Below are 12152 nucleotides of genomic sequence, written 5' to 3'. Positions count from 1 at the left end.
AGCATGTTTCTTTCTACCTCAGGCCTGACTCTTAATGCCAAACCCCGTGCCCTGGCTCTCCTCTCGCCCCACCCTCCCCACGGGGCCCCTCCACCTGGAAGGCCCATACGCCCGCTTTGTCCGTGTGTGTGTGCGCGCACGGCTGTGTGTGCGGACCCGGTGTTGTGTCGCGGGTCGATGTGGCCTCCCGGATGTAACTCAGGGTGTGGCCTGCTGTTCAAGTGATGATTGTAGGGGACAGGTGGGGGCGGGGCATGGGGCCCAGTCCCCCCCCCCCCCTGCCCCCGGTCCGGGCTAGCCAGGGGGCGGCTGTGCTGGGGGGAGCCCACCTGCGCTGGGAACACGAGCGGGGTCCTCCCCCGCCTCTGCCTTCGGTGCCCCATCCGACCCCCGCCCCTCCTGTCCCTGGGGCTTAGGGAAGGGGAGGCTTTCTGGGGTGCACATCAGCACCCCTTATGCAAACCCCGGTGTGCATGGACGGGGGCAACTGTCTCTGCCCTGGCTTCTGTGCTGGTCCTTCCCAAGCGGGCTCTGCTGCAAGGCGAGGGCGGAGACCCCAAACTCAGGGTGGAGAGGGGCCTGCTGGGGCTCCCCTGTGAGGGGAGACTCTTCCGCGGCACCCCTGAGCTGGGGGCTGGGCATGCAGGGTGGGACGGCGGGCTACTTTCCGTAGTTCGGCATTTGTACACTCACTTTCCCATTTTTACCACTTTTTGCCCCCTTTGTCCTCCCTCCCCCTTTAATTTTGCTTTTGCATTTTTCTCTTGGCAACCATGAATTCAGCCTTTCATTCCTGACATGTGAAATCTCAGTTTCTCTGGTGTTCGTCAGACGGCGCGGGTACTGCGCCGGCACTCAGGTTAAAGTGAAAAAAACTTTAAAAAAAAAAAAAAGGTTTAAACGACTCTACCTCTGGCCGGGCCTGGCCTTGTCGCCCTGGCCAGGGCGGCCTGTACCGATTTCAGTTTTTGCAGAACATTCAGGTATTAAAAGGGGGAAAAAACAAAAAAAACAAAAAAAACAAAAGACCAAAAAAAAGAAAAAAAACAAAGAAGAAAAAAAAGGTGTGTGATTTTGAAATTTAAAAGAACACTGAAAGTTTACATTTTATAACATTATTATGCAGATTGTATTTAAACTTCAGAAATATTTAAGACAATTGTAACCCTGTAAAGCTGATGAGATATTAAAACAGACAAAACACTTCTGACTTTTAACAAAATGCCTCCTGTGGTGGTTTTTTCGGGTGTGTCTGGGTCCCAGGGGCGGTGGGCCCAGGGTCCGTAACCCCTCCGTCCTGCAGCAGGGACGGCGGCCAAGCGACAGGGCCTGGGTCTCCGAGTGGGTGTGTGTGTGGCCATCACACGTCCGGGGGGCCTTGGTGCGAAGTGTCTGTGTAGGGATTTGGGGAGAACAGAGGCGGCAGAGCCAGGGGTGCCCTAGCCTGTCCCCCAGCCCCTCGGCTAGGCCTCCTGCCTTCTGATGCCACTGTCAACTCTGAACCCAAGCCCCTGGGGTATGTGGTCTGCCCCCTGCCCCCTCCTCACTGGGCCTTCCTCTGGGTCTTGGCAAGAGCTCTTTCCCACTGCCTGGATCGTCCTTTCCCCGTGTGCCGGGCAAGCCCCTTGTCACCCTCTGTGACACGGAGTCACGTGTGTGCTTCGTCCGTCCCTGCGCCCCCTGGGCTCACCCCCTCAGCTCGGCACGCTCCCTGACCCGACGTGGCAGGAGAGGGGCACCTGAAGAAAGCCCCCACCCCACCGTCCCACCGCGCCTTCTGCAGCCTTCTGAGACAGGGACCCAGCCCGCGCCCCCCGGCAGCCTTCCCGCTGGGGTCTGGCTCACCTTTTCACGTTTTACGATTCAGTAGGTGTAGCCCCAAAGTGGCCCCCGCCCTTTTATCCAGGAGATAAAGGAAAAATAATTTTAAGAAGGAAAATGGCTCTCGGGCTGCAGTTTGCAACCCCTGGGCTCAGCGTATTTGGAAGGGAAATCCTGTGTTCTCTGCCTCCAAACCCAAACCACAGCAGCACTGCAGAATTTGGGCTGGAAGAGATTTTCTGGGGTGTCTAATCCATTTACCCTCGGACCAACCCCCCCCACAGAGTGTGTGATGGGCTCAAGGTCAGCTTGGCTGGACCGTGGGCAGGCCCAGCCTCCTGCCATCTGGCTCCCCTACCACCAGGTCCGGCCCGGGCCAGCCCCGGCCAGTCGCTCCCGCCTGGGTCAGCCCCCAAGGCTGCACTAGGAGTGAGGGAGAATCAGCTGCCCCTGCTGTCACAGCCAGGGGGTTCCCACGCGCCTCCCGTGGCCCATTTCATCCACGGCATTTCCACTCCTGTCAGAAACGAGTCAGCTGCGTCTTGGTCCCAGCGTCCATGGGCCTTGGGGGACCAGGAGAGGTCAGAGGGCCGGTGGCTCCACCCGCCTCTCAGGGCTCTCTCCTCCCGCCCCAGAAGATAAAGGAAAAATGATTTAAAAAAAGGAGAATGGCCCTTTCTTGCAAACTGGCTCAGCCAGTCCACATCTTCATTCCTCCGCTGAAGAGGCCCAGAGTGGGGGCAGGAGGCCCTGAGGTCACACAGCCCCAGGGGCACCAGGGAGGGTTCAGCAACCCCCCCCCCCCACGGCCCTCCCTCCCGGCTTCCCAGAGCCCATCAGCTTCTGCCTCCTGGGCTTCGGAGCTTGTGCGGAGGCCCGAGGAGGAGGCTCCGGGAGGCAACATTCAAAACCTGATTAGCAGAGCTGAGGGAGCCTGCAAGGAGCCAGGGTTTGGAGCCACGGCCCGAACACAGAGAGGGTTTTCACCTGAGTCACCCTCCTTCCGTCCTATCGTTGGTGCACATGACGGGGGCTGCCCCCGAGGAAGAAGGTGGCCCTGGGCTGGGACGCCAGAACGGTGGGGTCTGCTCTGGGTCTTCACTGTGTCCCCACTGCCCGCAAAAAGGTGCTCAATAACGGAAAAAGAATAAACGAAGAATTCAGGGCTTAGACTGGGGGGGGGAGGGAATGTGTCTGTGCCTCAGTTTCCCCCATCCTGCTTCTGCTGCTACAGCCACACCCTCCCAGCCTTGGATTTGGGACCAGGCACCCACCCTGCTAGCACCAAGGAGGTCTGGCGACTGGGTGGTCCTAGACGCCCCCCAAAGTGTGGCTGTTGTCCTGCTCTCTTCTGACACAACTGGTCTGTCCTCATTCCACGCTCGCTGGGCTGGGGGTGGGGTGACCTCTGACCTCCTGGGAGGAACGCCGGGGAAGGAGGCCTGTGAGAGGCCAGGACTGCCATCCAGCTGTGCTTCCCGGCGCGGCGCCTGCCCCTGCTGGAGTGCCCACCACCAGCACACTCTGGGCACCAAGCTTACAAACCCATGACCCACCTCTGCTGGGCCTGCCCCGTGTCCTGGCATCCGGGAACTTGGAAACCTCCGGGCCTCCCGGAAGCAGAGACAGACCCAGGACCCAAATTCCACGGCTGTGGGAAACCACAGTGTCCCTGTGGTGCATGTGGGGAAACTGAGGCCCAGAGCTTCTCCGTGATTTGCTCCACAGCTCAGAAGTGCAGATTCAAGTCCCGAGTTAGTCTTTAGAACAAAGGCCGCCTGGCCACCTGGGCCCACTCCTAGGAGCCACACGGCATGGTCATTCTCAAACAGCATTCCACAGAGTGCCAGGGGTTCAGGATTCAAAGAAAGGTGTGATTTTGGGAAACCCATGTTTGGAAAGTGTAAGTTAGCATTCCCAGTGTTTTGTTTTTCTTATTTACACTTTAAAAACATTTGAGGATGTGGGGGCATCAGCTGGTTCTGGGGGTGGAAATCAGGAACTCTTGTTTCTACCTGCAACCTGTCTTTGAACCAGGAAGCCCCGCCTGAGTGTCCCCATCTGGCAGCTGCTGGGGGCTTGCACACTCAGCTCTCCCGCAACTTACACGAGTCCCTAAGTCCCTTATGCCCCCTCACCCACCCCAGGATGAAATAAAATCCAGGCTCCCCACTGTCTGACAGGCCCTGCCATTGCCCAGCTCCATCCTCCAGGGTCGGCCTCAGGGCCTTTGCACATTCCTCTGCCCACCTTGCTCTCCAAGTCGTTAGTTCCCTGCTCAAGCGACACCTGCTCTGGGAAGCCCCTCCTCCCGACCCCCAAACGAGGCAGGCCCCCGTGACACCCCTTCCTCCCCATAACTGCTCCTGCCGCGGCCGCTCCGCTGGGCCAGCATCCGTGGCATAAGCCTCTTCCGGGTCCGGCCTCCCGGTCGGAGGCTCGCGCCTGCCACCCGGCGGCCGAGGCTGGGGCTGCGGATTCCCTGCGCCCCCGGCGACCGCCGGGGGACTCGTTCAGGCGGTTGTCCACCCGGCCTCTCCTGGACCGCGGCGCGGGGCCGGGGGACCCCCGAGCTCCGTCCTCCTCTGGGCCGGCTCGCCCGCTCCCGCGAGCCCCCAGCGGCTTGGGAGGGGGGCTTCGGGCGCGGTGGAAGGCCCCCCCGCACCCCGCAATGCCGCCCGCGGGTCCGCGGCTCAGGACAGTCACGCGATCTCCCCTTCCGAGTGGATTCTAACTTGTCCGCGTTTTTCAGAGACGCTGTTTTGAGACACGGCCTGGGGCCGGCGGCTGTGACCCGAGGACCCCGCGCGGCCTGCACCAAGTTCCCGAAATGAAAGAGGCGCCCGGGGGAGGCGGGCGGGGGGTCCGCGAGCATGCGGCTGGCTCTGTCCGGCACGTGTGCAAGGCATTACCGAGGCCTGTGCGTTGGCCCTTTATTATTTGCACATTAAAAAATAAAGGGATCGGAGGAGAGGAGGGGCGCCTGGGCGGCTCAGTCGTTAAGCTCTGCCTTCCGCTCAGGTCATGGTCCCGGGGTCCTGGATCGAGCCCCGCATCGGGCTCCCTGCTCCGCGGGAGGCCTGCTTCTCCCTCCCCCACTCCCCCTGCTCGTGTTCCCTCTCTCGCTGTGCCTCTCTCTGACAAATTTAAAAAAAAAAAAAATCTTAAAAAAATAAATAAAAATAAAGGGATCCGAGAGGGTAGGTCACTCGGTGAAAAGCGCCCAGCGGAAACGGCCACGCCAGTCCTGCAGGCTGCAGGTCTCCACAACTACTTGGGGGCGCGGCCTCACCCCAAGATCCCCAGCCAGGCGTGAGCCCCCCGACTCGCCGCCGGGCGGCGGAGGAGGCCCAGGGCGCAGGGGAGCCCCCCGCTCGCAGCACGTGGTAAGCGCCGGCTGCTCGCGCCGCGGCCCCGGGCGGCGCAACGTGGGCGGCGCTCTAGCCGCGCGGCGCAGCGGCCCGAGTCTCGCCGGCGTGACGCGCTTCCGGGGCGTGGCAGGCGGCAAGATGGCGGCTCCCATGGAAGTGGCCGTGTGTACGGACTCGGCGGCCCAGCTGTGGAGCTGCGTGGTGTGGGAGCTGCATTCGGGCGCCAATTTGCTCACGTATCGCGGCGGCCAGGCCGGACCCCGCGGCCTGGCGCTGCTCAATGGCGAGTACCTGCTGGCGGCGCAGCTGGGCAAGAACTACATCAGCGCCTGGGAGCTGCAGCGGAAGGTGCGGCGGCGCGCACCCTGGCCCGGTTTCGGGGAGAGTGCGCGGGGCGCCCGAAAGTGGGGTCCGGGGAAGGGTCGGTGGGGGCAGCACGCTCCCTGAACCGGGGTGGGGATGGGGAGTCTCGGTTAGGGTGTGCTGCGCTTGCGTGGGTCTAGGGGCGTTTTGGAGGATGGCGGCGCGCGCTGCGCACGCGCAGGGCTGAGGTTGGGCTCCTTGGGGAGACTGGGGTGCGGGTCTTTGGGGCAACCGTTCTTGATGGGCTGGGGAACTGGGGAGAGCCCTTGGGGTGCGAAATTTAATTAAAGGGAGGACTCTCATTTTTGGAGTTCCGTGGGTCTCTTGGTCTTAGAAGGTGAATGTCCGAGGCCCGGGAGGGTCATGCATTTATTTCCCCCAAAGGGAGTACTGCCGTTCCCCATAAGGGCCCGTGGGTTTCCTCTTAAAACACCCAAAATGCAGGGGCACCTGGGTGGCTCAGCGGTTAGGCGTCTGCCTTCCGCTCAGGTCATGATCCCAGGGTCCTGGGATCCAGCCCCGCATCGGGCTCCCTGCTCCGCGGGAGGCCTGCTTCTCCCTCTCCCTCTGCTGCTTCCCCTGCTTGTGCGCGCGCCGTCTCTCTCTCTGTCAAATAAATTTTAAAAATCTTAAAAAAAAAAACAACAAAACCCACCCAAAATGCGGCCTGTGAAGCTTGCAGCTGCCCAGTTCTGCCAGCTGAAGTCTTGGCACCAGCTCCGTCCTCTGACTTTGCCTGGTGTGACCTGCACACAGTCATGAGGTTTCTCCATCAGATGAGGGAACTGAGGGTCAGGGTCACAGGCCAGAAGGCAGGGTTGTGGCCATTAGGCTCTCAGCTCCTTCCTGGACCCTCTGCGCCTTGACCGCCCCCCTCCCCCCCCCCGGAGTCAGCACCATTGTGCTTTTATCCGACAGTCTGCAGGCCTCCCCTTCCATCTGCTGGGGCAGATTCCTTCCTGACTGAGCTTTGATTTGTTCAGACCGCCCTTGTTCCTGCTGCTCTTTCTGGCTCCCTCGGAATTTTCTCCCCGCTGTCCCCTAGCTCCTCAGTTCCACGTGAAGCTCAGAGGCTTCTTACGTCTCTCCAGGACCAGCTCCAGCAGAAGATCATGTGCCCTGGGCCTGTCACCTGTCTGACCACATCACCCAACGGCCTCTATGTCCTGGCGGGGATTGCGGAGAGCATATATCTGTGGGAGGTAAGGGGGCGTATCAAACCAAGGTAGTGGGATTTGGACTGCAGGTTAATTAGGTCGTGTTATGGGCGCCTGGGTGGCTCAAAGTGGGTGGAGCGTCTGCCTTCGGCTCAGGTCATGATCCCAGGGTCCTGGGACCGAGCCCCGCATCGGGCTCCCTGCTCGGCGGGGAGTCTGCTTCTCCCTCTCCCCTTGCTCCTCCCCTCTGCTCTTGCACGCTCTCCCCCTCTCCTCTCTGTCAAAAAAATCAGTAAGCTCTTTTTTAAAAAGTTAGGGTGTGTCGTCACCAACAGTTGCTTATGTGTGGGCGGGAGAGACCCACCTCACCCCCGGCACAGACCATGCAGGGTTTGGGGCCAGAAAATGGAGACATGACCACCCTCTTCTTTTCTTGAGTTTGTCCACACCTGTGAATCGACCTTTGTCCTGCCCCTGGAAGTCTCAGAGCACCTCAGAGATGTGAGGGGGCCGAGTTATTTTCATTCTGGGGACTTTTAAACCCCAGTGCATGATTCTAAAACTAGGAAGCAGGGCGCCTGGGTGGCTCAGTCGTTAAGTGTCTGCCTTCGGCTCAGGTCATGGTCCCAGGGTCCTGGGATCGAGCCCCGCATCGGGCTCCCTGCTCCGCGGGAAGCCTGCTGCTCCCTCCCCCACTTCCCCTGCTTGTGTTCCCTCTCTCGCTGTGTCTCTCCCTGTAAAATAAGTAAATAAAATCTTAAAAAAAAAAATAAAACTAGGAAGCAGTTGCTGCAGTGCAGGGAGGGAAACTGAGGCGGGGGGTTCCTCAAAGGTTGCCCATCATGGTAGAAATCCTTGCCGTGGTGCGGAGGGCACGGGCAGAAAGCAGTGTCCCCTCTGCCGATGAGGGGCATCTTAGGTCTTTGCTTGAGGGCTGTTGTCTGACCCTGGTTCCTCCTTGGAGCTTCCCTGGCTGGTGTGAGCCGTGACCACAGGGGGCGCCCCACACAGCCAGTCTGAGGCGGCAGCTCAGGCTGAGGGCCTGACTCAGGTACCAGCCGCTGCCCCCTTTCCCCCCTTCCCTCTTTGTGGATGAGAATGAGGAGGGAAGCTGGAAATCCTCAGGGGGAGAGCATGCGTGTTCCTCTAGGTTATCTTCTTGTAAGGACACCACTCACTAAGGTTAGGGCCGCCGTGCTCCAGTGCGACCTCAGTCTGAACTGGTTAGACCTGCAAAGGCCCCCTATGCAAGTAAGGCCTGGTCCCAGGAGTTAGGGTGTGAACGTGTGTGCTAGGACAACGCAGCTGAACTCACAACAGACTCTGGGCCCCCCAGCGCACCCCACTGCCCAGGTGGTGCGATGGGCTCACCCTTCCCTCAGCCCCACCCGCTGGCCCATTCCCAGCCGGTGGCATCTGAAGACAGTGACTTCCTGCTCCTGGGTCCCAGGTCCAGCGGGTCCTGAACAGAGGGGCCCACACTTTCAACAGCCTCCTGTGGTCACTGTGGTCCACGCAGACGGCCCCTGCCCTCCCCGGGGGCCGTGGTGACATCACTCCCTCGCCCTGTACTGGGCAGGGGTCCTCGGGCCACCTGACGCCCAGGACTCAGAAGTCAGGGTGACTGGACAAAGGGGGTGGGAGCTCAAACAAGGCTGTCATCCACTTGGGGACATAATGGGGACCGGCAGGACAGCTGGGCGGAGGGGCAGCCCACCAAGCCTGAGTGTCCCTTCCAGACCGCCTGGGCAGGCAGTCGCCCAGTGCCTCCAGCTGACCTGGCAGTGGGGGTCGGGCGCGGGCCGGGTCTCCCGCGTTGACCTGGGTGCGCCCTCCGCAGGTCTCCACGGGGAGCCTTCTGGTCATCCTGAGCCGCCACTACCAGGACGTGTCGTGCCTGCAGTTCACGGGGGACAGTAGCCACTTCCTGTCGGGGGGCAAGGACTGCCTGGTGCTGGTGTGGAGCCTGTGCAGGTAGAGGCCGCGCCCCCTCGGGCTCTGGGTCTGACCGCAGAGCACGTGGGGAAAGCCAGGCCAGGGCCCCAGGGTGGGAGGGGCAGGGGGAGCCATCTGAGAGCTTGGCGGGGGCCTGGTGGCCACGTGGGTGCGAGGGGACATGGACTCCCCCCGCTGAGGTCTGTTCCCTCCACACAGTGTGCTGCAGGTGGACCCCTCCAGGACCCCGTCCCCCCGGCACGTCTGGTCTCGCCACACCCTCCCCATCACGGACCTGCACTGTGGCTTTGGGGGGCCCCTGGCCCGGGTGGCCACCTCCTCCCTGGACCAGACAGTGAAGGTAGGGCGCCCACACCCCAAGTGGATCCGTGAGTCATGCCCTGGCAGCTGACGGGTTCTTGGCCAGCCTGAGCCCGTGAATGGCCTCCTTTCCTGGCAGCTCCAGACAGCTCTGAATCCCCCTGATGCTTCTGGCCTGAAGGACGGCCAGAGGGTGGATGGTCCAGGCCTGTATTGGCTTGGAAATTCCCACTTGGCTGCCTGTACCTGGCAGCTCCCTGGCCAAACCTCGGGGGATTTGAGGGCACCCCGGCCCTCGGGGCTTCACCAGGGGCAGGGACCGACGGCCGCTAACGCAGGGGTCACGGGCACGAGGGGCAGGCTGAGTCTCAGCCCCCAGGGCCCCGTGGGTGGTGGCTGTGGTCCCGGTTCCCTGGGGGTCCAGAGTCTCCGGGTCTGTCCCACACCCGCCCGCCCCAGCTGTGGGAGGTCTCATCGGGCGAGCTGCTCCTGTCCGTGCTCTTTGACGTGGGCATCATGGCCGTGACCATGGACCTGGCCGAGCACCACCTCTTCTGTGGCGGCAGTGACGGCGCCATCTTCCAGGTGGACCTCTGCACCTGGGTGAGTGGCAGCGGCAGCCAGGGGTGGGGGAGCCGGGGGTTCGTGGGCCCTGGGGCAGACGTGGCTGACATGGCTGACGGGCCCCCTTGGCCTCCACAGCCTGGCCAGAGAGAGAAGAGCTTCCAGCCGGAGCAGGACAGCGGGAAGGTGTTCAGAGGGCACAGGTGCCGGCCGGGGACCGTGGACGCTGGGGTGGGCGTGGCAGGGGCCCCGTTCTCTCACTCTGGGCTCGGGGTCACCTTGTCCGCCCGTAGGAACCAGGTGACCTGCCTGTCCGTGTCTGCTGATGGCAGTGTGCTGCTCTCCGGCTCCCACGACGAGACTGTGCGTCTCTGGGACGTCCAGAGCAAGCAGTGTATCAGGACGGTGACCCTCAAAGGTGAGGCGCCCTGGGAATGGGCCGCGGGGCGGCCGGCTCCTCCTCCCCTCTTGGAAGCCGTGGCTCTCCCCGGGTGTGCACGGCAGCATTGTCTGGAGACGCGTGCCGCCACAGGGCTTGGCGCCGCGGAGGGGTGGGCGCCGCCGCTCCCGGACCTCTGGGGGGCCTGGTGGGGAAGGTGGGTCGTGACCATGCCCCCCCCGCCCCCCCTGGCACAGGCCCCGTGACCAACGCCTCCATCATGCTGGCGCCCGTCAGCATGCTGAGCTCAGACTTCAGGCCAGGCCTGCCCCTGCCCCATTTCAACAAGCACCTTCTGGGCGCCGAGCACGGGGACGAGCCGCACCATGGGGGCTTCACGCTGCGCCTGGGTCTCCACCAGCAGGTAGGCGCTGCCCCGCCACGGGACACCTGCCCTGGGCTTCAGCGAGACCCTGCTGGCCCAGTGCGTGCTCCGGGGCGGCTCTTGACGTCCTGCGGGGGCCGGGGTGGCAGCTGACGTGCGCACGGGGGCCCTCCGCTGGGAGGAAGGCGGGAAGTTCGGAGCGGACGTGCGCTGTTCACCAGGGCGCGTTTGGGAGCAGAGCTGGACCTGAAGACACTGTGTGTCTGGCCGCTGTGGGCAGAGTAGCGGGGCACTCATACCCCTGGCCCCAGCCCGGGGGGCCTCTAGGGATGGCCCATCTGCCCCCCAGGCCCAGGGGCCCCTGCCTGTCTTCAGGTTGGGCTCTGTCTTCCGCGGTCTCCGTGCCGAGCCTCTCGAAGTGGCGGGGGGGGGGGGGGTGTCCACAGTCCTCCTGCAGATACCTTGACGTCTGGCTCTGCTGAGCACCCGTCTGCCGGCCAAGGGCGGCGTGCCAGACGGTGTCCAGCCGGAGACAGACCACCTCCCTGCTGCCATGTGGCTGGGCCGGGCTGGCAGGCTGTGCCCAGGGCTGGAGGCATGGGCTGACCGGCTGGCCTGTCCTCTGGAGCCTGCCTGACCTTGGTGTCTGAGTGTCCCTGCCCCCGGGCCTTGTGGGGCAGAGTCCTGGGGCAGAGAGCGGACGGGAGTGTGGGGGGTTGGAGCCCGCGGCCTCGACAGAGACGTCAGCCCACCTCCCCCAAGGGTGGGGGCGCCACACCCCAGTCCCTCCTCCGGTCAGCGGGTGTCAGGCGTCTCCCTCACGGGGGCGCCGCCCGGGGTCACCAGGTCGCTGACGCAGACCCTCCCATGTTGCAGGGCTCGGAGCCCAGCCACCTGGAGAGGGCAGAGCAGTTGCTCGGGGTGATGAGCAGCACGATGGAGAAGGTGGGTGGTGGCCCTGCCCTGGGGGAGGGGGCGGGGGGCTGTGGGGCGGGCTGGCGACACCCCGAGCCCTGCCCTGTCTGCGACGTGGGGACAGCGCCCCAGCGCCCTCGCCTCTGAGCCCCTGTCCCTCCACAGAGCGTCCTGGGCAGCCAGGACCAGCTGCGGATCCGCGTGGCCGAGCTGGAGGATGAGCTGCGGAACCTGCGCAAGGTCAACCGCGATCTGTTCGACTTTTCCACGCGTATCATCACCCGGCCGGCCAAGTGAGCCCGGCCCGTGGCCCAGCGGACCCTGCAGCCCGGCGGACCCCGCCCCTGCACGGAGACCCACAGCGCCCAAGCCCCGCGGCTTGCTGGGAGCTTTCAGCCCCACGAGGACTTGGGTTCTTCAGGCCACTGATGTTTCGTGTGGCCTTTTGGTGCTGTTCCGTTTTTAACAAAAGAACTAAAAGCCCCTTTTCTCGGCCTGTCTGTGTGCCGGGGGGGCGCCTCAGCTCCCGCGCCCGCCAGGACTCGTGGCAGGACCTGTCTCAGCAGAACCCACCCGCTGGGCCCCGTTTCTAAGACTTAGTGCCCAGAAGCCATGGTTCTCAGACTTCAGACGTTTGTCGGCTGCCCCAGGGCCTTGGCTCAACTGTGAGGGCTGGGCGACACTCGGTAGGAGGAGGCAAGGGGAGCCTCTGGGGTGGGAGGTGGTTCAGAGATAGCAGTGTGGTCCCTCCGGTCCCGTCCCTCTGATGACCTCTCAAGCATCCCCCCAACCTGGGTCGGGGCAGCCAGCTCAGGTAGTGACCAGTCCCGGGCCAGGGTCCTCCGGGAGGGACGCGTGCCCACGCAGCTCAGTGATGTTTCCCGTTGCACAAAGGGTCCGAGGGAGGCCAGGTGTCCCTACTGCCCTGGGGACACAACCTG

General features: G+C 63.2%; 1 protein-coding gene across 1 annotated transcript; it reads left to right on the top strand.

The window, feature by feature from the left end:
- The first annotated feature begins 5321 nt into the window (after window positions 1–5321).
- WDR18 (WD repeat domain 18) lies at window positions 5322–11700 on the top strand. The gene is made up of 10 exons (XM_028126381.2): window positions 5322–5540; window positions 6647–6757; window positions 8553–8686; window positions 8867–9008; window positions 9428–9571; window positions 9671–9735; window positions 9826–9950; window positions 10169–10335; window positions 11173–11241; window positions 11377–11700. The coding sequence occupies exons 1-10, from the start codon at window positions 5331–5333 to the stop codon at window positions 11506–11508; spliced, it is 1299 nt and encodes a 432-aa protein (XP_027982182.1). The 5' UTR covers window positions 5322–5330; the 3' UTR covers window positions 11509–11700.
- The last annotated feature ends 452 nt before the right edge of the window (window positions 11701–12152 follow it).

This window comes from Eumetopias jubatus, unplaced genomic scaffold, assembly GCF_037043125.1.
Source record: "Eumetopias jubatus isolate StellerSeaLion01/CBP00866 unplaced genomic scaffold, mEumJub1_p1.0 scaffold_1, whole genome shotgun sequence".
In the NCBI taxonomy this organism is placed as follows: Eukaryota; Metazoa; Chordata; class Mammalia; order Carnivora; family Otariidae; genus Eumetopias; species Eumetopias jubatus.
The sequence above is the reverse complement of the archived record's forward strand: the minus strand, read 5'-3'. Positions and strand labels throughout refer to the sequence as shown.

Excerpts from the sequence above, each read along its gene's own strand:
- WDR18 (XM_028126381.2), top strand. The coding sequence starts at position 5,331 with ATGGCGGCTCCCATGGAAGTGGCCGTGTGTACGGACTCGGCGGCCCAG. Across the intron at positions 6,758-8,552 it reads AGAGCATATATCTGTGGGAG|GTCTCCACGGGGAGCCTTCT; the intron begins GTAAGGGGGCGT and ends CGCCCTCCGCAG. Across the intron at positions 11,242-11,376 it reads TGAGCAGCACGATGGAGAAG|AGCGTCCTGGGCAGCCAGGA; the intron begins GTGGGTGGTGGC and ends GTCCCTCCACAG.